The sequence below is a fragment of the Trachurus japonicus genome, chromosome 23 (genome assembly GCF_045865225.1).
Source record: "Trachurus japonicus isolate A0001 chromosome 23, Traja_1.0".
NCBI classification, from domain to species: domain Eukaryota; kingdom Metazoa; phylum Chordata; class Actinopteri; order Carangiformes; family Carangidae; genus Trachurus; species Trachurus japonicus.
This window is the reverse complement of record NC_140929.1, coordinates 12,025,857-12,051,945: the sequence shown is the minus strand read 5'-3', so window position 1 is coordinate 12,051,945 and position 26,089 is coordinate 12,025,857. Positions and strand designations below refer to the sequence as shown.

General features: G+C 39.9%; 1 protein-coding gene across 1 annotated transcript in view; it reads left to right on the top strand.

Moving 5' to 3' along the window:
• Window positions 1-26,089, top strand: part of cacna2d4a (calcium channel, voltage-dependent, alpha 2/delta subunit 4a) — an 82,374-nt gene that overhangs the window by 1,025 nt on the left and 55,260 nt on the right. The window contains exons 2-28 of the mRNA XM_085769615.1: window positions 600-797; window positions 4,864-4,945; window positions 7,701-7,817; window positions 7,905-7,964; window positions 8,051-8,213; window positions 8,316-8,447; window positions 8,879-8,939; window positions 10,201-10,351; window positions 11,235-11,309; window positions 12,588-12,677; window positions 12,850-12,963; window positions 13,078-13,156; window positions 14,155-14,288; window positions 15,010-15,027; window positions 15,611-15,688; window positions 16,128-16,208; window positions 16,292-16,366; window positions 16,504-16,590; window positions 16,717-16,788; window positions 16,947-17,008; window positions 17,304-17,371; window positions 17,461-17,506; window positions 17,623-17,720; window positions 18,152-18,245; window positions 18,369-18,461; window positions 18,838-18,965; window positions 20,896-20,964. Coding sequence (XP_085625741.1) covers window positions 622-797; window positions 4,864-4,945; window positions 7,701-7,817; window positions 7,905-7,964; window positions 8,051-8,213; window positions 8,316-8,447; window positions 8,879-8,939; window positions 10,201-10,351; window positions 11,235-11,309; window positions 12,588-12,677; window positions 12,850-12,963; window positions 13,078-13,156; window positions 14,155-14,288; window positions 15,010-15,027; window positions 15,611-15,688; window positions 16,128-16,208; window positions 16,292-16,366; window positions 16,504-16,590; window positions 16,717-16,788; window positions 16,947-17,008; window positions 17,304-17,371; window positions 17,461-17,506; window positions 17,623-17,720; window positions 18,152-18,245; window positions 18,369-18,461; window positions 18,838-18,965; window positions 20,896-20,964 — 2,503 coding nt within the window. The 5' untranslated portion in view covers window positions 600-621. The remainder of the gene's footprint in view (window positions 1-599; window positions 798-4,863; window positions 4,946-7,700; window positions 7,818-7,904; window positions 7,965-8,050; window positions 8,214-8,315; window positions 8,448-8,878; window positions 8,940-10,200; window positions 10,352-11,234; window positions 11,310-12,587; window positions 12,678-12,849; window positions 12,964-13,077; window positions 13,157-14,154; window positions 14,289-15,009; window positions 15,028-15,610; window positions 15,689-16,127; window positions 16,209-16,291; window positions 16,367-16,503; window positions 16,591-16,716; window positions 16,789-16,946; window positions 17,009-17,303; window positions 17,372-17,460; window positions 17,507-17,622; window positions 17,721-18,151; window positions 18,246-18,368; window positions 18,462-18,837; window positions 18,966-20,895; window positions 20,965-26,089) is intronic.

The following is a 26,089-nucleotide window of genomic DNA, read 5'->3' as shown; positions in this document are numbered from 1 at the left end:
AGATGACAATATGGCTGTGCTGTGTTTATGTTCAGCTTCCATTGACTTGAAATGGCCCCAAAAAACCACATTTTGCAGGTTTTAATCAAAGTTGCTATTTATTAAGGACAATGTGTGAATTCATTGTCATGGCATTTGCATAGACACCCACCCATTAGGCTACTTGATCTGAATGATGAACTTCTGGTTATGCTTTTTCAAATCTAAAAGACTACAATCAAATATACACATGGGCTTTTTTTTTATTGGCAGTATAGATTTTACCATCTGTAAAGTCTTGCATTAATTAAATGTAGCAACAAACTTTAATATATTTCAAGAGAAGAACCAGAGCTGTTAAACAAGCAAATAAATCAGACTCAGATTTTTCAGTTTCTCAGTTTTTATAAACTCAGTAGTTGTTGGTTGATTTGTGGATCTGAAAAACCGTAAACCAAGTTATCATCAGTCTCTCTGCCTTCCCTGATGACATGACAGTCACCAGCCAGCTCATTGCACCTTTAACGCTCCCTTCTCCCTGTGTTTGCACTGTGATCTGATCACTCCTAATCTCACTTTGCACTGCCCTCATTTCATCCTTTTTTCTTTTTTGGAGCCAGCGTGCAACAATAACTCGGACTGATGCAGATCGCAGCAGCTGCAGGGATGAACCGCTGGGGTCTGGGAAACGCTGGGGATGCCTGTAAATCAGGCAGAAGTGGGCCGCACAGGGGGAGGCTGATGATGCTGATGTGGATTATCTCATTCAGCTCGCTGTGCCGGATGGTCGACAGCCAGATGAAGATCCCACCAGAAACGTGAGTACAGCTGCACCAGCAAAACACTGACACTGACTGACTCACCCACATGGAGCGAAACATCAGGAGGAAGTTGACTTCTCCTTCCAAGTTTTATCAGTTCATGAAAAAACACTGCTCAGTCATTTTACTTGCAGCTGCAAATTCATTACAATAAAGTCAATAAAACGAATTCAAATCTTCTTTCTTTACATGCATTCACCTGATCAGATACTATTATCTTTACTATGATTGCATCCTCACTAACAACAGGACACAATGTTCTCCCATTCAGCGTTTATACAAACTAGGATACAAACCTAGTGCTTTATTAAGACATTACATCGAGAGTTTTACCAGGTAATTTCCATGTGGGCACCCTGGAAAGCCTACATGCAGATTTACCCTTACCGAAGCCATGCGTCGGATGGATGAGTCAATGGTGTTCTGTCTCTTTTGGCCGATTACTCCACTCAGATACATATGGGCCATATGGGCACCTGTGGGGTAGAGCTCACTGCCAAACTAGCATAGAGCTCCTCCACGACTACAGCCAATATGTCCAGGCTGATGTATAAATCTGTCTTATAATAATAAATACACATACATCGATTAAAAAAAACAATAAAAATAGATGTGCTATCTTATTTATTTCATACCACAAAAAGTAATGAATATTTTATCCATCAAATTGTTATTATATATATAAGAATAAAGTACTGCACATTTGCTAGATGACTGAAAACCATTGTCAGTTGATTGGTTTTGCTCTAGACTGATATGTCTAAAAAAACACTCAATGGATGGCCATGAAATTTTGTACAAACATTCATGACCTTTATGTCTCTTGATGATCCCATCGCTTTTCCTCTTGAACCACCAGGTTTGTGGTTCTAAGTTAAATGACTCTGCATATGGTACTGTTGTTCATATGAGGAATCATTTAACTATTGTCATCGGGTCAATGTTTTTTTTATTAGCTCCTCCAGTACTTAAATGTATCACTAAAAACTGTGACACTTTGAATACAATGCTAAACTAAAGATGATGAACCTGGCTGACAGTGTAGAGTCCCTCACACAGCTACTAACATGGCTATAGACTGCGATGCTGCACATCAGGCCAGGGGGGTGGTTAAAAAGTAATTTTATACACACATACATATAATACAAAGATGTGTTTTTAGAGAATGTACTTACAGTAATTCGTGAAGCTTTTTCTCAGCTGAGCACTTCTTTTGGGAATGAAATGCTGTGTTTGTTCTCCAGAAGCCAGACGAAGCTCTTTCCCCTGAACAGTTTTCAAACCCCCTGCTGACTAAAAACACTAACAGATCGATACCGTGCTGTCAGTCCATAATAGCCTATTAACTGTGTGTCTGTGTGTGTTAGTGTGGAAGTGGCTGAGAGGGACAGAGAAACACAGACGAATACAAGTGTATTTCGTTTGCGGACTCACACCAACTAGATGCTGTGTGTTTTTAGGTGTATGTCAGTGGCTAATGTGAATGTTATCAACAGATTTATGAAGAAAAATCAGAAAACAATGTCAGTTTATGTAGTTTTAAGATATATTCAGTGAATATGTTTTGTACTTATATAGTTCTTACAGTATATGCTGTGAATATTGGCAGGTTGGGGTGACTCAAAGCTCCAGGGAGAGCAGAGTTCAGCAGGACAACACAGGTCACTGAGCCCAAAGTCCCTCACTCTGCCTGGGGAAGATGTAGCAGCAGGACCCTGCTGGCTCTGGAAGTTATCGGGGCCATGACCGGAACATTTCAGGGCCAAGAAGGTCAAATCTTCAGCCTCTGAGTAAATGTTGCTCCATACTGCCATGAGATAAATATAGAAAACTGACTATGGAGACACTGGAGCAAAATCTCCAATAAAACATATGCACATCATCACACTGATCCAGATATTTATCCCTAAAGTAAAAAAAAAAAAAAAAAAAAACTATGATTCCCCCTGGAGTAAAGATGAGAATTTTCTCTATGTAAATCTCAAGTAAATACGTTTTTGGTCTTTTGTCCCTTGTGGGGTTCCATGCATTGGTCCTCAATTTGCTCCACATTTTAACAAGGTTTGGCGTGCCGCCTGCCTAAGGCTCTGTCTTAATCTGACCTTGTCTGCCTTCTGCAGTGGTGCTTTGGCTCACATACACTGGAAGGAATTTCTCACGAAGTGTATTAAGCCCTCTCAACTGCAGTTCATGTCTTGCTTTCAGCAGGAGAATCTCTGCTGTTGAGTCAACCTCTTCTTTGGTCAGAAACTTCCCGACTCTTGATTCTTGAGACGGTCTTCGCAGTGATCGGACCTCAAAACGCCACAAAACAGCCTCACTGCTTCTAAACTCACATTTAAGAATGAACACACAGTCTCACACACTTTGCAATGAACATATCAACAAGTCAAGACATTATCAGCCAGTTTTCAGTGAGCCTACCTGAGGCTGGCATGGTAGCTGTTACAGTACAAACCTGCCTGCTAACTAGCAACGAGCTGGCCGACTCCCCATAGGTTGAGCCATCTGTCACATCCTGTCTACTCTCTAACCTCTATTACCTTACCTTGGCTGCATTCGCATGGAGGATTTGTAGAATTACTACATGTTATTATTGAACAAGGAATGACCCCTTGACCTGGTAGCTCGCCAGCTTTTATTGTAGGGATGTGAATCTTTGGGTGGCTCACGATTCGATTCGATTCCGATTTTTAGGGTCACGATTCGATTCAAAATCGATTTTCGATTCAACCGATTCTTGATTTTATTTTTGCGATTTTTAGTTTGCTTTATTAACACCAGACTATGTGAAAAAGTTGAATGATGATGATGTCTACAGACTACTATATCAGAAGCCATATTTCCCCACCAAAAAATGCACATCACATGTTTCAGATTTATTCAGCAGCAATATATTTGAACCATTTTAAAGTAAACTGCTACATGAAGCTGATTTTATAGGCTACTACTACTACTACTACTCTCTTTTCAAAAGCCTGGACTGAAGGGATGTGAATATTTGGGTGTCTCTATTCGATTCAAAATCAGTTGCACATAGACATGTATCACCTGTAACAAAGGCGCTGCAAAAAAAAAAAAAAAAAAGACGACACTCCGCTCTCACGCCAGCTGACCTGCAGCCTGTCTGCCTCTGCAGCGCCACAGAGGAGCTGTCAGAGGAGCTGCTGTTGCTGGTCCTCTCTCTTCAGCCTGCTGTTTGGCTGCACTTTGTATGAGTTTAAAAAAGTGAAGATCTAACGTCACCTGAGCACCGATCAGCTGATCCAGAGCGCAGTGGATGTGGCTGCTCAGCTGGAACGCGCGTGTGTTTAACGGCAAAAAAAAAACAAAACCAGCGATCGTCCTCTCGCCTCAATAGAGCGTCGGGTTGCTGATGTACACAAGCCTAGTCACAGACATTCAATAGAGCATTTAAATCAGATCAGTTAATGTTTGTAGGCGGTTAGCGAGCGTCTTTTAGCGCCATGGCGTGCTGCAGCGCTGTGTACGGCGCTGTGAGGGCGTGTATTGAGACGGAGGAAAATTAATAAAAAATCGATTTTTGAAGATTATGAATCGATTCAGAATCTTAGAGAATGAGAATCTCGATTCTTACATGAATCGATTTTTTCCCCCACCCCTATTTTATTGTCACCTTCTTGATAATCTCTTTCAATCTGTTATTGGTGAATTCTGACTCAATCAACGTGATTGTCTTCTATATACAGTACGTGTTGTTTTATTAGCCTTAATACTGGATTTGGACGGAGGATGATTGATGAACATACTTAATGTTTTTCTTCAATAGGCTGTGCTTTACTGTTAGTTAGTAAAAAGGTTCAAATATGATTTAGTTCTAATGGAATCAATTATGAATTTAGCCTCTGGGTATTTTATATCATTTATCATTTTACTATGGTCAGTAATGGGTGTCAAATGGATTGAGCTATTGGATTGTGTGATATTTTCCCGATGAAAAAAGGCATTTAACTGCATTATTACCAAATATAGAAAGCTAGGATACCAGCCACAGGAACAGAGTTAACAGTTTTCTGATCATGTGTCTATTCTTTGTGTCCAGGGTGCAGCAGTGGGCTGTGGCCTTTGGCAAAGACTTAGCTGCCCTGTCGGCCAGATACTCTGGAGCTAAACTGCTACAAAAGGTAAGAGACACACACACACACACACACACACACAAATGCTGTCAGAGGCTAAAAGCAGCTGCACACATTTCTACACAAATGTTCTCTCAATGTAATCTGTTTTATGGCAACATATGATGCATTGTATTGTGTTTCAGTATAATAAACAGACAAGTCAGTGATGTTGAGGGAGAGTGGTGATGGTTGTGGTCAGGATTTAATCCTTTAGCTTGATTATCCCTAACATACATTAGAGGAGCAAAGAGGGGGTATGTGCAGAGGTGGATTGAGACTTCCAGTTATTACCAGCTATCTACCGTTTCAGAATACACTCGGATGTCACAGTGTTGTCTGACTGCAGTCGATTTCCACAGCCAAAATTTTGCTTATTTAAAAATTTGGCTTAAAAAAAAAGGGATAGGGAGTGAAACTGAAGAAACAGACTCAAATGGACTTCAGAGCAGGATATATTACAGGATACACATGACATCATCACATCAGACTGAGAGGGGCGGGGCATAAAGTCACCCCTCCTCCACCCCCCCTTTGCTACATCAGCCAATAAGAATACCACTGGCTGGCATACATTTGCTGTACAACATCTGCACATGGCCCAGAGACCAATATGATGACACACTTAATTTAACTATACACTGACACATACAAACACAAATGCACAGACATACACACACTCTCTCATACACACATTTACTTTCTCGGAAATATTGTTCTCCTTGTTTTTATTGTGTTTTATAGTCAAATATAAAGTGTTGTGCAGGTATACTGTAGCCATTTTTGGTTACGTACCATAGAGACTCTGTTGGTGTGTGTCTTTTAGTAATTAGGATGTGCGGTCTTTCTCTGCATGACACCCTGTAGAATCCCTAGCAGGCCCATTCACCATCTGCCACACATACAAACACACACACACAAACACATACACTGTGTGTTCACAGAGATAGGCACCTAATGACCATCTCCCACTGCGCTGTGTATGTATGTATCTTTATCACTGATATACCATATGATTTTCTGTCGCATACACCACAAAACAGACAGTGCACAGCGTGGCTGATGTTAGTGCTGTATTGTAGACTGGATTAACCTCAGCTTGGGGACAATGTGAGGTTTTTAGTTAGAAACAAGTATCCAGTGGGACAGCTCCATAAACTGTGGTAGTAAAAGTGGTTTGTTAAATCTTGGCAACAAGAAGCTGTGCTGGTCTGGACTCATACAGGACTGTTGGAGAGATAAACATACATGTTATGTTATGTGAACTACAGTATTATTGTTTATTATTAACTGTATTTTTATTATTATTGTATTATTCATGTTTAACCCTACCTTATTGAGTTACTGGATACTTACAAGTGCCTTTCCATCACCCACCTCTGTCAAATCAATGGCTATTTCATTATTTGTGGAACATTTAGTGACGTGTGTGTCTTATTGCCTGAGTTAATTGTAGGATATGAAAAAATATTGGAGCTGCAGTTGAGATTTTGCAGTTGTTTGCTCTCTCTTATCTGCCTTGTTCAATCTGGCTTGTTTTTGTGTACAAGGGAAATTGAAGTGATTTGAAGTTGTCAGAGGTTATTTTTTGAACAACAGCCAAACTAAATTTGTAATCGAGGTCTGAAAGGGCTTTTCCCCATCTGGCTGGTATCCTGGGAGCTGGGCATTTTCTATTATCAAGCTTATTTCCTTGACGTTTTCATAACCTGTATCACATTGTTGAAGAAGGGTAATTATCTCTGTGAGGGTAATAGAAAATGAGTCCATCATTACTGTAGGAAATTAGCTTTTCAGTCCGGTGATAACATGTCTGCTATGATGCCTTGAATATCAAGTTTTTTATAACGTAAGGACGGAAATGCAGGAAACAAAAAGGGACAGGTGGACAGATCTGGATTTGCCAGAATTGAACAAAAACAAGAAAACAGTAAATCCAAGAAGTTAACAGCATGAAACTTCAAGGAGAGTACCGACTGGATTTCCACAGAAGGACAACAGATGGACGGACAAAGACATTAGTGGGAGGACAGAGACTAAACACACAGGGGAGGCAGGGATGATTGAACACAGGTGTAACACATTAAGGCAGAGCAGTGCAATTACAAGGGAGGGAGACAGGAGAAAGACAGGAAGTAGACTGAAGATAAGTCACATAAAGGAAGTGATTACAAAATAAAATGGGAAATAATTAGTTCAAACACGACTGGTCCAATCAGTCCATTACAATTTGAGCATATGTGAACAAAAAGAAAACTGCATTTAGTCCCACCAGAGATACAGGTTAGATCTCTATGTCCAAACACCTTATTTTGAATATCTGAATGCTTTTGTATTTCATTTTGCTGGAGGGAAAATAAGAAACAAAATCAATCTTGCAAAAGACATACAGGTTATTGTCAACATAATTTTTCATTATTGTAAAAAAATGGGACTTTATTTCAATTGTTGATTCATCACAAGGAAAAAACATCAATGTGAGTAATCCTCTCTTTTTATGCCTGTCACTCCATCTTTATAAACAATATGGGTGATTAACGACCACACAGAGTCCATTAAAACACAAGTCATGAAAACATGCACAGATGTCTTTCGTGTGTTGCAGATTAGAGAGGGGGTCTGGAGAGGGGATGAAGTCGGGGCTTGACCCCCAGCTGTACTGCAAATCGTCTATGTGTGTGTGTGTGTGTGTGTGTGTGTGTGTGTGTGGTGCCTGGGGGTTGCTGCCTGTCTGAGTTCTTGGTTATTTGTTCCTGTTTTGTAGAAATACAAGGATGTTGAGAGTGTGGTGAAGATGGAGGAGGTGAACGGAGAGGAGCTGGTGAAAAAGTTTGCAGAGGAGATGGAGGAGATGCTCGGGAGGAAGATGAAGTCCGTGAAGGTAACGATGATACTCTCTACTGTACGCCCTCTTCCTGCATGGGCCTTTGTAGGGACTGTATCCCTAACCAGCTGCGTTTCCTTACAGAGGTTAGCGGAAGCAGCAGAGGACGCTGATCTTTACCACGAGTACAATGAAACAATCGAGGTATGTGACGGTACACATCTTCAGTATTTCCTCATATAATCTATATCTCAATAATACAAGTCATTCTCTGTTATTTTTCTGTCTAGTTTGACTATTACAACTCCCTGTTCATCAACCGGGTGGATGAGGACGGGGACCCGGTGCCGCTGGGAGGAGAATTCCCTCTGGAGGAAAACGAACACTTTAATAAATTGCCAGTCAACACACAACTGAGTAACATACAAGTCCCCACTAATGTCTTCAACAGAGGTAACACACAAAGCCTGGATTCCCTCCTACACAATATCCAGTTAATCCAACTGCTTTATGAATTTGTATTTTATTTTATTCTCTTTCTCTCACTTCTTGTAGATCCAGACATTCTCAACGGAGCCTACATGTCTGAGGCTCTGAACGATGTGTTCATCGATAACTTCCAGAAAGATCCCACTCTGACGTGGCAGTACTTCGGCAGCTCTACAGGCTTCTTCAGGCTCTACCCGGGTACGTAAGCGTCTCGGTGACCCGAAAATTTCCACTATCTCCAGTTGCACTTTTCTAGTGTCGACACAGTGCTCAGACACTCAGACACTACACAAGCCAAACTGCACACTGACACAGCAACTGACGAAGCAGGAAGTTGTCAGTCAAACGTGATGACTCAGTCTCAGTTGCAATATGGCTGCTGATGAGCTCTCCTCTATGTGTGTGCGTGCGTGTGAGTGCGTGTGTGAGGAGTAATTAGTAGAGGATTTGTGACACAGCTTGTTTTAGTCATCTGCTACCTCATCCATCATTTCCTCATTTGACAGTCTGTCACCATCCATCCTTGCATCCATTTGGTCATCCAGTCATCCGTCCAACGAAGTCGCCAAACAGCAGTTTGTCTTCTAAATGTCAACTTTTGATCGACCACACTCTCTCTCTCTCTGTAGGGATCCAGTGGATTCCAGATGAAAATGGTGTGGTCACCTTTGACTCCAGAAACAGGAATTGGTAGGTATTCATGTCATACATTATGCCTTATTGATCCCTTATTGAACAGTTATATCTATAGATAATGGTTCTCAGGATCCCGTCGTTATGGATGCTCTGCACTGATGGTTCAATACAATCTGAATGTCTTAACCTCAGCTCACATCAACAGGTACCATTAGACATCATTAACTGCCTATTGCTGAGCTTCACCTGCAGTTAAAGGTACAATATGTAAGAATGTGGCCAAAAACGGTTACTGCAGTCAAATTCAAAACACAGCGATCTCGTTTTTTCTCCCAGCCGTAGCGGCAGCTCAGTGGAAGCAGACCGAGGCTGAAACGCCACTGACACTGCGTTGCGCAACATGTAAACACGTAAATTCAAAACATAAACATGATTTGCAGTCTGCAAAAAAAGATTTTTAATGCGAATACTCTGGCTGTGCTATTGTTGTTGGTGAGTTCATCATGTTATATGAACATTATTCCTTAGTCTCTGTGACATATTAGGAGGATTTTACGGCCAGTTGCTTTAGATTTCTTACATACTGTACCTTTAATGGACACATTTAAATAGCACACTATTTTTTTTGCCATCAGACACAACATCAAGCATAAATTTGAAATCAATGTGGTTTGATTTGAAGCATGTGCATCAGAGGGCCTTGACCGATAGTGACAGTAGGCCGGCTTCTTCACAGAGGACATTTTGACTTGTCATGGAAGATCTAGTAAACTCAAGTGCCCCTGTAAATCAAGACCCTGAGGAAGCAGCTAAATGGAATTCGTGCATCTTTTTTTTTTCTTTCTTTTTACATCTTTTTTTACTGTGACATGTCATAATGTCTGCTGTGTATAAGGTCAAACAAGTCCAATAAGAGCTGGATTTATTGTTCACTATGAGTAACTCAAGTCCGTGGAGCTCAGGTGGAACATGCTGCACAAGACCACAAGACGCTGTAGAGCTGCAAAGTTAGCCGTTCACAGCTGCTGGAGAGGAAATCTCATTGATGGTAATGAGCTTGGAAAATCTAGGGAAGGTAATAAAGAGATTGAAAGGAAGCGTGGACGGAAGAACAGAGGAACAAATAAAAGGATAGACTCTATCTACCTTGTCCAACAACTGGTAAATAACCTGCAGCCTCGGTAAATGACATTGTGATTTGAGTTATATTACGGTATGTAAACAACAGATTGTACGGCTCCATGCACACACACACGCAAACACACACTCACTCTCTCTATGTCTCTTTTTTTTCTCTCTCTCTCTCTCTCTCTAGGTATATCCAAGCAGCTACATCTCCTAAAGATGTGGTCATTGTGGTGGATGTCAGTGGGAGCATGAAGGGACTTAGACTGACCATAGCCAAACACACCATCAATACAATCCTAGACACATTGGGAGAGAATGATTTTGTAAACATTATAGCTGTAAGTACACACACACACACATACACGCACACAGACACACACACACACACACACACACACACACACTGGCAGACTTGAGCAGTCTAAGACTCACAAGAGTTTATTTAAGTCCCAGCCAGCGTGACGTAGAGATTAACACCCTGTCACCCAAGTGCATGGTCGTGCTAACCTACAGACACAGTAAAGGAACTGACGTGGACACATGGAAAAAAAACGATCCCTTTGCAAGCAGGCAGAAATAACACACATTCAACATTTAATTCACACCAAGTTGTTATCCCAAGGAGTCAACATCAAAGCTTCGAAATTCATTTTATTTTTCGTTTTTTCAGGATTTTGGCCGTGTGGAGGCCTACAACTAGAAAATCGGTGTAATAAGCATGGTTTATCCTGGTATTACTGTGTGTGTAATCATACGCCTCCTGCAAATCCGCTGCTCTTCAGCTGTATTTTTTTTTTTACACAGAATTTAAAGCTACCCTCCTTATGATGGAATGACCATGTAGCAAAATGAAAATCAGTGCGTGGGTTTTATTTTTAAAATGAGACATCCTCGGTCAGAAAAAATGATTTAAATCCCGCTCTCTTTTTAGGAATGACACACTTTAATTTGGATTTTAAATTTACTTGCCTTGCAAGAACAGTGGCAATATAAGTTACAAGTCATAAGTAACATTTAGATACTAATAACACACTTAAAAAACAACATACAATTAATGACATACTTACAAAGACATTTACATATCCAGACATTGACTAGACTAAGTTTAATATGTTTAAATTTAGTATCTAATTAATACATGGTAAAAAAAAAAAAAGCTAATCATGTTGAGTGATCATTGATTGTGGTGAGTTACACTCTATATTTGGTTCATGTCTTCAGTACAGTGACTACGTTCGCTATGTGGAGCCCTGCTTCAAGGGCACGCTGGTACAAGCTGATCTGGATAACAGAGAGGTAATGTGACACATATACACACACACACACACAGGCTCACAGCTAATTAATACACTTAGCCTCCGTTAACCTATTAATCGTCAGCTGTTATCTCACTAATCCTCTAAAGATTATGCTGTCATCAGATCGCAGGTGAAACGTCGCAGTGAGTGTGTCATCAGGTTAGAAACTATCTGAGACAGGATTTAGTGATGAACCACTTAACGTTATTTTGCGTTTGCGTGCTGTTTTTCTCTCCTCGTCATCTCTTCTCTTTTTATTTTGCACCTTTTTCACTTTACATGCACAACTGCCTTAATGTATCATTGTTTCATCCCTGCTATAATTTCATTTATCCCCTTCCTCATCTGTGTCTCCCGTTTTGTATATCCCAACACCTGCTCAGTCTGCTCAGCCTTGTCTGTGTGTGAGTGTGTGTGTGCGTGTTATGTGGTGGATGTATGCCCTACTTTCACTCCCCTTCACATCATGTCAGATCAGGTAAGGTTGCTGGCTGCTGACAATTTTAAGTAGGCCACATGACCTGTCAGCAAGGGATCTGATTGGTCGAATGCCTAGAGAGGCAGACTGTAGCAGAATGGGCTTACAGATGTTGGCTGACATACTTACGCGTAAACTCATGTAACACACACATACGCATGCATTTACAGGAGGAGAATCTGAAGTTTTGTGGCTGTTATATAAGAGTTCATACATCCCCTAACAACTGTTTACCTTGTTGACTCTTACTGTAAGTCACAATGAGTTTTTTATTTTCCAAAATATAATAGAGATTTGTTGTGTTTTGGCAGGTGATTTAGACAGGCGGTGTGCAAAAGTGTCTTTAGATAATAAACATAAGGGGCTCAAATAAGCCCGCATTACAAAGCCTGTGTATAATTTTCAGGACACAGCAAACAGATATGAAATTCTGTTAATAGCCCCATAAAGCTTAGTTTATCTGTGGTTTACACAGTGGTAGAAGCCACAATAGTGCAGCCATTTATCACAGCATGTGCGAGTCTGTGTCACTATGTGCGCGTGTTGATTAATCCTGATTACATCCTGGTGTTGTAGTGACTTTGCCGTAATTGGTCCAGTGCGCCAGAGAGCCAGGGATAATCCTTCCTCTACACTCTTTCTCTCACTCCCTCATGATCTCTCCCTCCCTCCCTTCCTCCCTCCTTCTTTTCTCTGTGGTGACCAGCTCACCTGCATTTGCCAAAAGGGTATGTCCCACAGTTCAGTGACAATGTCCTTTTTAAAGAAAGAAAAATGTGTTGTGTGTCTCTCCTTCAGCATTTCAAGCTTTTGGTCGAAGGCCTTCATGTCAAAGGAGAGGGAAAGGTGAAAAAAGCAATGAAGGAATCGTTCAAGATCCTCAACGAGGTTTGTGGTTCTTTGCAACAACACACAGAAACTGTGAGGTTTTAACAGTACATGTACGCACAATCGCTGGCCCTAAAATGGTTAAATTCATTTTATATCCTCAGCTGAGTCTGAGTCATTCTGTTTCCTTGGTAAAACTTCTCAAGTCTGAAAAATGTGTGTGTGTGTTCAGGCTGCAGCACTGGGCCAGGGCAGCCTGTGTAACCAGGCCATCATGCTGATAACAGACGGGGCCATGGAGGACTTCCAGACTGTTTTTGAAGAGTTCAACTGGCCAGACCGACGGGTATGACACGCACTTGCACGCAAGCATGAATGAAAACAAACACTAGTGGAGTGCAGCATGAACACACATTGATCCTAATAAATCTCACTATTTAATCCACTTGGTTTTCTTCAGGTTCGAGTGTTCACCTATCTAATTGGGCGAGAGATGACATTTGCTGATAACGTCAAGTGGATTGCCTGCAACAACAAAGGTATAAATTACATGTTTTTCCTCATTGTTTTGTTTGTGATTCTGCTACAAATGAAACTGTCGTAATGATCATAAGAAAATTGAGTAATTTCAGTGTCAAGAAACAGCAGTGACCCCTTCTTGCAAGATTTGAGGTCTTCTGGCCCTTTGTGGTGGTGGTCCCAGGTGGTGCTGTGTGGGACTGGGTATCAGGTGCTGCCCTCTTGTGATTTACATGGGGCCATGCAGCAGCTCTGGCCTGAAAATAATCGCTTTATCCTGCTCTGGGCACATCAAAAACCCCAGCCTAAATACCTTATTATCAGCACAGATACACTGTAAACACATTCACCGCCAAAAAATATCATATCCCTGTGTTTGTCTATGTGTGTGTTTGTGTGTGATGGGTAACAGGTGCACTCCCTTCTGTTGCATACACTCACATTCGCCCTTGCCAACAACAAAATAACTGTCATATAACATGTTTATTGTTGCACTCCTGCAAACTCCTTCTACATGCAGTTTCAGTTTTAGTTAGGTAAGGATGAGGTCTATTTAATGTTAGTAACAACAGCACTCACGAGGCAACGTGAGGGAAAAAGGGTTTCACACATGCACATATTCATATTTGGCAGTGCCTCAGTAGCCTGTTGTCACTGAGCAGCTTCACTGCAGGTATCCTATTGACGTCATTGTTTCCCACTTGTAGCAATGCCATAAATCTTAGACTAAGCCAAGCTTTAAAAAAAAAAAAGGAAAAGCCGAAAGCACATTTGCATCGATGTGAGATTAAAACTGATTTTTCATTAAATGGTTCAGTGTCTTTTGGGACCACAAGGGTTTCTGATGTCTGATAAGTGAATATATTTCACTGAAAATAATTCTCACATGCAGGAGGCAGAAAGATAAAAATATTGTGGTGAACACTGTCTTTGCTTAAATTCATAATTCCTCAGTTTTACACCTGAGTAACTTGTGATATACAATATAAAGTATAAAAGTAGTTTTTCATTCCTACAGGTTACTACACGCACATCTCCACGCTGGCTGATGTTCAGGAAAATGTTATGGAGTACCTTCATGTTCTCAGCCGGCCCATGGTCATCAACCATGACCATGACATCATATGGACTGAGGCCTATATGGACACTGTGGTCAGTCTGCTTCTCTTATTATTGTGGTGCTTGGTGGGGAAGAACACACTATTATCTTACTGCAGTGTTATCTGTCACATTGACTCAGTGTTAGACCAATTGAGAACACCTAGATACTCTCCGGCCAACAATCAATTTTATCTATCTACACAAATGATTAAAAATCGGAGAACATGTCAATTTTTCCCAATGCTGAAATTTACGTCGTCTAATGTCTCATTGTACTGGGTTATATTAAAGCATGGATCCCATTAGCAAAAGTAATCATGAATTTTTAATTCTTAATCTAATTTTTTTGACTCATTCACTGGCTGAACAATGGAAATAAAAAATTGTTTGGAAAGTTCATTGAAACAGAGTTGCAGAAAATCACACAAAACTTTTTCACTTTTAATTGCGCTCTTTTTTTCATCATTTTGATATACAGTGCTATTTTCCCTTCCTCATTCAAATGCAGTCCGTCTGTCTCTCCCCATGATACCATCAAGCCCAGTCTGTTCATTTCTATGTCTCTCTCCATGGTGCTGAAACATTAAAACCCCTCCATCCATTCCAAACACCAATACAATCTCCTAGCAACATCCAGCATCCTAGCAACCACTTCCCTTATTTCAGTGTCTCCTCATCTGGACCATACTGTACCATTTCATGACATACTCACTGTATCTTTTCATTGCCATTTCATGCTTTTGTTGTCTCTCCCCTCCATGTCCATCTTCAGTTGCCAAACGCAGAAAAGGTAATCATAAGTAGTGCTTTATAACTTTACTTTTATAAACTCCTTTATACAAAGTAGTTGGACCCATATAATTCAGTATTTTACAGTAAATTACTGTCATTTTCAAGTAGTAGTATTTTTTCTTTTTTACTCTCCACCTTTAGCTTGAAATGCACAAGTTAGTTTAGCTCCTGCTGTAATGACATAGCATAGCTTACTTTTCTTTTCTTTTTCTTTTAATTACCCAAGACTTCAAATAACATGCTGCTTTGGTATGGGTATTGCTACTTGGCTTTCAGTTTTATTTTAGTTATTTGAGACGTGTTTATCACTTTACTTTTAATTTAACTCGTTTAAGTTAGCTATTTTTTATTTCAGCGTTGTTAGCATTTAGCTAAAATGCTATCGTCGTTAATTAGCTTACATACATTTACCAAATGAAACTTCGCGTTTCAAGTCCACGCATCTTCACTTCACTTTATTTCTCACCATTTGTACTGGCTTCGTTTACATTTACAAATATTTGCTTATAAATTTAGCTTTTTTTTTAACTGGGGGAAGTAAAATTAAAGAGTTGAATTAAATTTGTGTGTGTGCATTACAGCTGTTCAACACCCAGGCCCAGAGCCTGCTGCTGATGACCTCTGTAGCCATGCCTGTGTTCAGCAAGAAGAAAGAGACTGTAAGTATTCATTTTTATGAATCAGTACCATTACCCTCAACACACATCAACTGAAATTGAAACACATCATTTTTTAATACATTTTTTAATGTAAATATGAACATTTTAGCTCAATAGCTTCCAGGTGATGTAACCTCTTGGCTCAAAATCAGTGTAGGACAGCAGAGCTAACTTACACTTGCTGTATGAGACACACCACTTTTAATTGCATTTCAACACTTCTCATAACGTAAACATGAGCATTTTAGCTCAATAGCCTCCTTGTGATGTGACCTATTGGCTCAAAATCAGTGCTCATAGAGCTTACATAAGCAAAAATATAATACGGAGCAATGTACAGCATTTTACCCTCCATCTCATTTGTATTTTTTAATTTTCCTATTTGTTTCCTTTTATTCTCTGTTGGTCATTTTATAAACGCACTGTGTTTTTCCTGTAGTTGTCTCATGGTATTCTGCTGGGAGTGGTGGGAACTGACGTAGCCTTACGAGAGCTGATGAGATTAGCGCCAAGATACAAGGTGAACCATCAAACTACTCATGTCAATGATATGTGATGCAATTTTACTGTATATAATTGTGTCTTATCTCTCTTTCCTTTCAGTTGGGTGTCCATGGATATGCGTATCTCATCACTAACAATGGCTACATCCTCTCTCATCCTGAGCTACGACCTCTGGTACAGACGAATATCAAATCACACATTAGATTATTGCAGCTAAAAAACCGTCCCAACTTTTTTCCTCTGCTTAATTTATGTTACGGACCATGCATGGTTAGGATAAAATTGTTTGTGTATTTGTATGTGTGTGACAGTATAAGGAGGGGAAGAAGCTAAAGCCAAAACCCAACTACAACAGTGTTGATCTTGCAGAGGTGGAATGGGAGGACACAGAGGAGAAAGTGAGGAGCACACACTCACAGACATTTCTGCCCTTGTCTGTTTCCTTTATACTGAACCAAATTTATTTCATGATATAATGAAACTTTGTTCATTCAAGCACTAATTATGTGATGTATGTATCGTAGCTGCGGACAGCCATGGTTAAAGGCGAAACTGGAACGTTAACTTTAGATGTGAGAACTTCAGTGGATAAAGGAGTGAGTACTTTTGTGTCTGTATATTATATCAGTGATTAGATTTTTCTCTCTTCTCTTTCCTCCTCAGTGGATTTATTGTCTTTTTTAATCCCCTTCAATTTTGTTTTATTTAATTAACAATACATTTCAAAGACTTTGTCCTTCTCTTTGTCTCACAGAGGAGAGTGATGTTCTTGAAGAATGATTATTTCTACACCATCCTCAATGAGACACCATTTAGGTTTGTCCTTTTGCTTTTAACAGCATTATGTCTGGGTTTTTAGAAATGTTTTATTCAACACATTCAGCAACTACCAATACTTGTACAAAATGATTCATAGCAAAAACAACGTAATTATAAGTAACAACTTCTGTATCGGAATATGTTTTGCCATATTAGGTACCATTGATCAGAGTAACAACAAAGGCTGATGATTATGAGTGTGATTCATACAACATGGAACTAAGGTTACAGTGTACTGTGTATTGCCTTTTTAAGACTTAAAAAATAATGTTCTCTTTTCTGTGTTTGACAGTCTGGGTATAGTTTTAACAAGGGGGCATGGACAGTATATCTTCATAGGAAATGTCTCTATTGAGGAAGGTAAGTCTTTCTTTTCTGTCTCTGTTTATCTTTAATGTGTCTGCCTCTTTTTTAACGCTGCCATATTCATGTCTTGTTTTTTTTTTCAGGTCTGCACGACTTGCTGGCTCCAGACCTGACCATAGCCGACGAGTGGTGAGTAGAACTAGTGAAACATACACACTGTGAGTTTCACTCTGTTGGTTGTAGTTTTTAGTTCCAAAATATGTCTGCTGTTTTTTGTTCACATGCTTGTGTGTGTGCGTGTTTAGGACATACTGTGAGACGGATATTGACCCAGCTCATCGCAAGCTGAACCAGCTGCAAGCTGTAACACTATACCTGACTGGTAAAGAACCAGAATTGGAGTGTGAGTGTTCACTCTACTGTCAGCACATAATTTTTTTTTATTTAGTAAAAAGAAACTTCACTTTAATACTGCTCTTCACTGGCAAGTTGATTCTGTGTTTGCATGTACACTAGAAATCAGAGAAGAAAATAACATCCCCACAGCATGCAGTATTCTTAAACATACCATATGTCAACTTGTTTCTTATCTTTTGAGAGATGATCTTATTCTTAAATCTTAAAAAAAATTAATTTAGAGATGTAAGTGTGGTTAATCAAATTGAAATAAGACCCTTTTTTGCACATAAACAGAATTAAGATTCACTAATTCATTTTAATAATAATTTTAATAATTCATTCATTCATTTTATCCCATTAAGTGATTAATAGTTATTCTCTTATTCCTCTGGCATGTATCTACCATATTAAGGGATGTATGGTTTCTCTCTAAAGGTGATGAGGAGTTGTTGCAGCAAACTCTATTTGATGCTGTGGTCACGGCCCCTATGGAAGCTTACTGGACCACCATTATGCTCAACACATCTGGGTGAAAGATTGCACACATGTCGATTCACTTGACTGTTGTTTTAAGATGGGGCGTTTACACAATTGCTCATGTACCTGCCCCTCTCTCTCTCTCTCTCTCTCGCTTACTCTTTCACTCTCTTAGTATGGACGAAGGTGTGGAGACAGCATTCCTGGGGACCCGTTCAGGCCTGATGAGATATCAGAGGTACACTGGTATGGAGACAAGAGTTGGCAAGTAAGTTACAGAAGCACATATTTTTAAAATATCTATTAAATGTCATCTCATTAAATTAGACTCATTGTGTGTTCCACTGAAAGATTTCAAACTAGGGTTAAATTGGGTTTTAAATCTGTTACAATAAAATGTGAGGTCACCCACTGGTAATCATGACAAGGAAAGCTGTCAAACCTTTTACTTTTTGTCACATCCATTTCTCTTTTTTTTTATTTTACCATAGTATATTCACTCTCCACTTTTTTCTTTCCTCTATTATCCCAGAAGCTTCTCTTATGGTATCCCCCATTTTTCATCTTCCATCTTTGCCTTTCTCATCCTTAGAGGCAGAACATAGTAGCTTTTTTCTTTAAGCTTTATTTTTGTCTCTCCCCAGGTCTTTCCTGACCTCCACAGACAAGGAGAATATGTTCACATTGGACCATTTCCCAGAGTGGTACCGTAGAGCAGCTGAGTACCCAGCTGGACAGTTTCTATACTACATGCCCAGACTGGACACAAGAGGTATACACTAGATGAGATAACCTTCCTGAGCAAACACACACACACGGACACACAGAACACTTTTAGTGTTTTTTCTTTCTCCAATTTTCTTGTAGCAGCCTGAACCAAGACTCTCTCAGTGACAGGGTAATTTCTTGCAGGCTACAACTTATTCTGTTTATGCCTTTGTGAATTATGTTACACAGGTTTGCAGAGTTGCAGAGGTCTGAAGAAGGTTTTTTTTAATCAGGCAAAATGCCCAGAAGGTGTCGGTTCAGTCATGATGGAATGTTTTTGTTTCGGTTTATATTCTGTGAAGAGCAAAATCATCATCAGACTGACGAAGTTCACAGTTACTCATATTTCTCCATCACATCATACTAACAATTAACACCATTTTTAAATCTAGTTGAGAAATTAGGTCAGCAAGATAGATGTGATTTTGAGTTTGGCTCTTCTCTGCCTTTGGTTCTAATTTTCTTATCCATTTCTACTGCAAGTGCTTACGGCAGCAACAAAAGATTAGAAGAGCTGACATTAATTTTCACAATACAATGCAGAGCCAGAGCTGTATGTAATTAAATTAAATTAAGTTAAAGTAAATTCAGTGAGTATGACGCTATATTTCTGCTGTTCCTCATTACAGAGCACTGGGGTGTGTGTTTCTCTCCTCTTCCTCGTGTAGTTGTGTTGTGTTTCACATGCACACATACATTTGGGGCTATTAAGTATAGATGATTTTAAATCCTGACTGTACATGGAGGATGAGCTCTGTTTCTAAAGAATATTTCAAGATGGTGATAATGTTCCATTATGTTTTTGAATGCATATAATGGGAAACATTAATATACCATCATTATTTAATGTTTATAAGCACATAGTCCTCTGATTATTAGGGTGATGGTAAACTCAGCGTGTTGTCTTCAGATGTGTTCAGAGACTATGAGGCTGACTATAGCACCACCTTGAGTGCAGAAGAGGTGGAGCACCAAACGGAGGAGGGAGGGGAAAAACGGAGGAAATCAGTGGAGGAGGTGGAGGAGGAGGGTAGAGGAAAACTGTTACTGATACTTGGCATGCCTCCTCCTTTTATTTATTCGTATTTGTGGTGTTTCAAAGCATGAGGGGTGCCATGGTCGCTGTTTTCTTCGTCTTTTTCAAGCTCTGCTCTGTCTCTCCTGTTTTCCGTCTCAAGTCTAATTGTTCCTCCTCCTTATCTCTCTTCTTCTTGTTTCTTACTGCATGAGCTTGCAATTAGCGTGTGGGAACCACCTCTCCTCTCTTAGGGAGTCAGTAAGGTTTTGGTTCGTTTGAATCATACTGATTTAATTCATTCTTCTTAAAGAGTCAGAATCTCTTTTCATGGTTTTAAGTTTTCCTTCGTCATATGTCACTACATCATCTAAAAAAAAAACTAAATCCTGTCACAGAATTTCTTGAGTGCAAAGTTTTCTTTTGCTTCATCTTAGAGGAGTGAGCAACAGAGGTATAAATACAGTTCTCATGGAAACACATAATACACACACTGTTGTGAGTGCATTAGACGATTAGCTCTCATAATCTGTGTTGCATAATACTTAAAATGTTAATCTGGCTGGAATCTGCAGCTTGGTGACAGTTGGCATCTGCTGGCATGAAGGCTGGAAATAGACAAGGAATGCATGCCTTTATTAAATTTTACCTCTGCAGTTCAAGTCAATATGTCACTCGCGTATATTTATGACATATCTGTTCTAACACGAGTGCACACAAAAGACAGATTCAGTATGTGAGAAAATAAATCAACCTTGGAACCTTTTCCCTTCCGTATCTCCTGTATACAAATGTGAATGCATGCATGTGTATGTGTTTCTGAAGTAATTTTGCGATGTGCATGCATGTTCCTGTGCATACAGTAGAAGCACTGTATATTGTTGTAAATTGATTCTAATTGTGCTAATTGTCCTCACAGTGGGGAGGATCGTGATCTCAGCCACTGCTGTCACCCTGACGGTGGGCACGAAAACAGCCATCGCTGGAGGTAGGATGACAATTTTTGTTCAAATACACACCCACACCCTTCATCTGTTGCATACACACCTCTTTCCACTCTTCCCCTCTCTTTTTCTCTGGCATTTTAACTTGCTGATTGGTAATTGCTGGTTGTGTCGCGCTCCGGTTATTGGTTTTGATGCGCTGGGTTGACAGTAACACTTACTTACAAATGCTGTGAGACTCACTCCAACACAAACTTATGAAAAATCTTTTTAAAAAAAGATTTAGCTTCTCTACATTCATAGTTTTACTTCAACTTATGCTGGTAGTTGCTCTGGGTGTGGTATAAAGGTCTTTTGAGGAATGGATTTTGTGAACTGTGTGAAATTTGGCTTAAGATGTGAAGATCCATAGTTAATCGATTGGTGAAGTTCACAACAAGATGGACAGTTACTGCTGAGACTGACTTCATCAATACTGATTTTTTGAGGGTAATGCTGAGAGGAATCTTTTGATGCATGCATAAATACATCACTAAAGATCCATCAGCTGAATAGTACATTTTGTTTATTATCAAATATGCCTGCAACTGAGACAGCAACATAAGATAAAATTAGAACTGCTCTACAGTTTTCTGCTCAGCTGTCTCATTAAACACATTTGTTGACTTACAGTTTTTCCAATGCCAATCTATCTGTGATAACCTGATAGCAGCCAATAACACCAGCCTGTTGATATATCAGTCAAGCTGTAATTGGGTTCATGAAGCTGAAATGCCTGGAGAGTTCTGCACGGCTGCTGTATCAGTGGCTGCTAATCTCTGATTTCATTTCACTCTCTTTTCTTCAAGTCTCATATGAAATCCATTTATGGAGCTGTAATTGAGCGAGCGAGTCTGTGCTTAAGTGTGTCTTTCGCGCGGAGACATTTTGTCTCATAGTTCATAGTCTCCAAGCTTTGTTTCACTGCTTCCGCTTGTGTGGGTTATTATTGTGTATGTGTGTGTGTCGTGGTAACACCATCTGTGGCTGACACACTCATCAGTCATATTTATCTGGGTGTGACAAGAGTCTCTGGAGCTGAATCCTTAGAGCATGCATATGTGTGAGTGTGAGTGTGTGAGTGTGAGTGTATACTTGTATGCATTTGGCCGCTCATTACATTGAAAGACAGACAAAAAACAATCCATACACCTGCAAAAAAAACAAACACACTTATCTGTATTTCACAGCTTTTGCGGAAAATGTCTCTGGTGTGAAAATTCATTTCAATTCTATTCAGTTTTATTTATGTAGTGCCAAATTATAACAGGCCTAATCTTACAATATTGCGCAGAGAAACCAAACAGTTGTCACCATGAGCAAGCACTTGGCAGCGACAGTGGAGAGGAGACACTCTCCTTTTTTATCAGGTAGAAAGCTTCATCAGAAGCAGACTCGGGGGCGGGTGGGTCGGCGTCTGCCTTTCGGTTGAGAGGAGCGAAATTGGGAGAGAGGGGATAATGATTCTTCAAGGTGTAATGGTATTATTAATAGTGACAGCAATTATAGATGCACTAATTAATAATAATAATCATTGTCACGATGATGATCAATGAGTAGTGAGTAGTACTGGCAGATCTGGTTCCTGCAGCTCCAGTTAGAGAGAGAGAGAAAAGTTAATGACATGCGGTAGTGTGATATAAATGCATGAGGGCAGCCTGATAGGTGAAGTCTCTGCTTCCCATTCAACTCTTAGAAAACTCTAGGAACCAAAGACAAGCCTCAGCCTGTATTTTAAATGTGTGCTAATAGGGTAGCATGAGTTCTTAACGATACAATGGAGCTTAGTTGTTATTATGTATTGGACAAATGTTTTATTATGCAATCTTATGATAATACATTTCTCTGCCATATGTCAGAACAAGATGCAGGGTGCGATTAAGATGTCTTATAAAACCATGATATATTTGGAAATGGAAAATAGGGAGAAGTGAGAAAGAGTTCAAAATAAATGTGTTTCTGTCTCGCTCTTAATCTCACTGCCTCCTCCTCTTAATGTCTCTCTTTTTTTCCATCTTTGGCTTCATTCCTCCTCTCTCTGCTTGTTAGGGAACAAGGGAGGTCCAAGGGAGTTTTCAGTCGTCCAACACGGTGGCAGATCTGAAACAATACACTGTAATAGGTCATATTTGTGGGTGTAATGAGGGTTTGAGGCCTTTCTGATACGATTGTGGTGTGGATGTGCTGATGGTGGATTGTCATATGATGATCAGAAGTTAGAGGTCAGACAGATTACCACCTCTGTATCACTGGATGTCAAGTGGAACAGCTTTCCTAGCAGCTGCCTCCCTTCAACAAAAACACAGAAGGAAAAGCTTTATCAATGTTTTATAGACTTGCTCTTTCGAACTTTCTCCAACACACACATACACACACCCACACTCACTCACTCGCTCACTAATGCACACAAACACAACTCACTATGTTTCACCCTCTGAGACTTTTCTTTACCTTGTTAAACCCTCACATACATCTCTCTCTTTTTAGCCCCTCTCCTCCGAAGCTGTCAGACCTGTCTCCTTTCACTTTGCTATGCTTTTCCCTCTGTCTTTTTCTTCCTCTTGTTACTCCCTTTCCCTTGTCATATCATTCCTCCTCTTATTCCTTTGCTCTCACGCTTCCTCTCTACATCTGTTTCTTTGCCATATCTGAGTAAGCGAAAGCTTTCTTGTCAAGTCACGTTTGCCTCACAAACACCAGTCTATTAAATATTCAGAAGCTGCCTCGTCGGGGGGCCACATACGTACAGCCACACAGCTGTACTGTACTCCATGTGCCAGCATTCCTATGCCTGTATGAGTGTTTAATATGCCATGATTCAGCATTTACACATGTTTACAGCTGTAATGCTGCATACAAATGTTCATGTCTGTTCAGTGTCTTGCTCAGAAACATTTCAGCAGCAGACATTTTTAGACAACTGAACCTGCACAACAACACACAGTCTGACAAATATGTTGCATAATGCAAAATAATCATCTGACATAGAAATATAAAGAAACAAATTTGATAACAAGGCTGTAATTTTACATGCAGCTGAGCTGTTGCTGTGTTTCTCTAAGTTAGCTGAAATATGATTTCTAATGAATGCAAATTTTAAATACTGAGCAGTAGAAAAAAGGTTGTTATTCCACTTATGAGCACTGGGTGTCAGTGTTTCTCTGAACAGAAGCTGGTCAGTTTTCCTGTTTTCTCAGTGCGTGCTGTGTTTAGCTTTTATGCTGATTTGGTGGCAGATTTAATTTCTCTTCCTGTGATGAAGGCCAGGGATTTGGTATTTCAGAGGCTGATCCAAAATCAGTCAACAGTGACTACAAAAACACTGTGTTTATGCTGATCTGAGGCTCAGCAATGGATTAGTATATCTCTGTGGCAGAAGTGACAGGCTGTATGTAAATAAACCTAATACGCTCCTACTGACAGAGAAGCAGACTGGAGGAAGAAAGAGCGATAAGTAGGTAAATAAAAAAGACAGAGAGAGAGTCAGGGAGAGAATAAAAGATAGAGAAGGGATATTTGACATGGGGGAGGAGGAGAGGAAGCAGGGAATAAGGATAAAAAAGTGGGAGAAAAGGGAGTAAGATAGGGGAGGTGAAAAGTGTAAAAGATGCGCACAATAGACCAGACAGAGCAAAGGATAAAGAGGGCAGAGAGGCTGAGATGAGAGAAAAGGAGGTGGAAAGACTAAAAAAATGATGGGAGAAGAGGCGACAGAAAGATAAATGGAGACAAGATAAGTGAGAGGAGAAGGGAAGGAGAGGGAGAGACGGTGAGAAACAGAGAAAGGTGAGAGGAGATTGAGAGCGAGGGACAGAGAAAATGGGATAAGGTACAGTGTACGGAGGAGACGATATCACCGCTGATATATGCCCTAATTTGATGCTGTGTTTCTGTTCCACTTCAGCTCCTGTATCTTTCCTCTTTTTAATCCTCAAAATATTTCTGCACTGCAAATCATTTTCTCCCATTATTACATTTTCTCTGTTTTCATTAGAAATTCCCCAGAATCACTTTAAATTCATTTGGGGTTACCGGTGTTGGTAGTCATTATTATTCAGCACTCCGTGATTCAGTGTGTTTACTGTCTACTTTGTACCAGTGAAGGAAAGGCAGTTGTTGTAGTCTGTCAAGCCTTGTCAGTGGTCTGGATGTAAGTTCAACATAAGTGTGATATGTTTTTATTTAAATCAATGCATATTGACCAGGAAATGCTTCATCATCATCATCATTGCCATCATCATCATCATCATCATATCTTTGTCATAATCACAATCATCATAATTACACAACACACCATAGATAGATCTCTGGGCATTGTAGTCTTTGAGGCCCTCAGTCAACATGGCTGCTGCAGTTTTTACGTAGCAAACTATAATTTATTGTTCTTTACACACACAGGCTATAGGAACAGGATTCAGCTTGCTAAGATACTTAGCTACCAACAACACAAGACCTGCAGACCGGGGGGTGAGAGGACGACGTTCCTAGATTTATAGAAAGAGTTTAGATGTTGCCTTTTCCAGTTACTGCCCCTGCGTCCCTGTGACGTTGACAACCATGTTAACACTTGTTGCTTTAAAATGTATTTTCACATTAGTTAGGCGACTATTGTTGCTGAAGCGCACCTCGATTTAATTTTTGCAATGCAAACTTGGTTAGTATTGAACTGAGGGATCAAATTGTCATAAATCAAATTCTAGCTTTTGTGCATCTTGACTCATCATGCATCCAACTAGCTTAGTCTCCCACAAATAATTTTGTAAATGCAACTTTTCTCGAATGTAGCTGTTGAGGCATAAACTAGTGTTTTCCTCATGAATGCAGCTGAAAATGTGAGGGCGTAGAGATTGTAAGAGTCAACATTTTTGCTATTTAATCATAAACATTCCAGCTCAGCATTTCTCCAACCCTTTCTACTCTTAGCTAAATTGCCTTTAACACAGCTTCACTGTGTTTTAGTTATGATGTGTGGATATTGGAGATGAAATAATACCGCATTGAAAAATGCTGATTTGGTATCTCTAACTTTAAGATCTGATGATTTGGGGCAGCATGACTCACTGAATGCTGTTTTTCCAAAACAGTTGCACAATAAAACCAAAAGTCATTTGTAGGAGACAAAGCATTCTT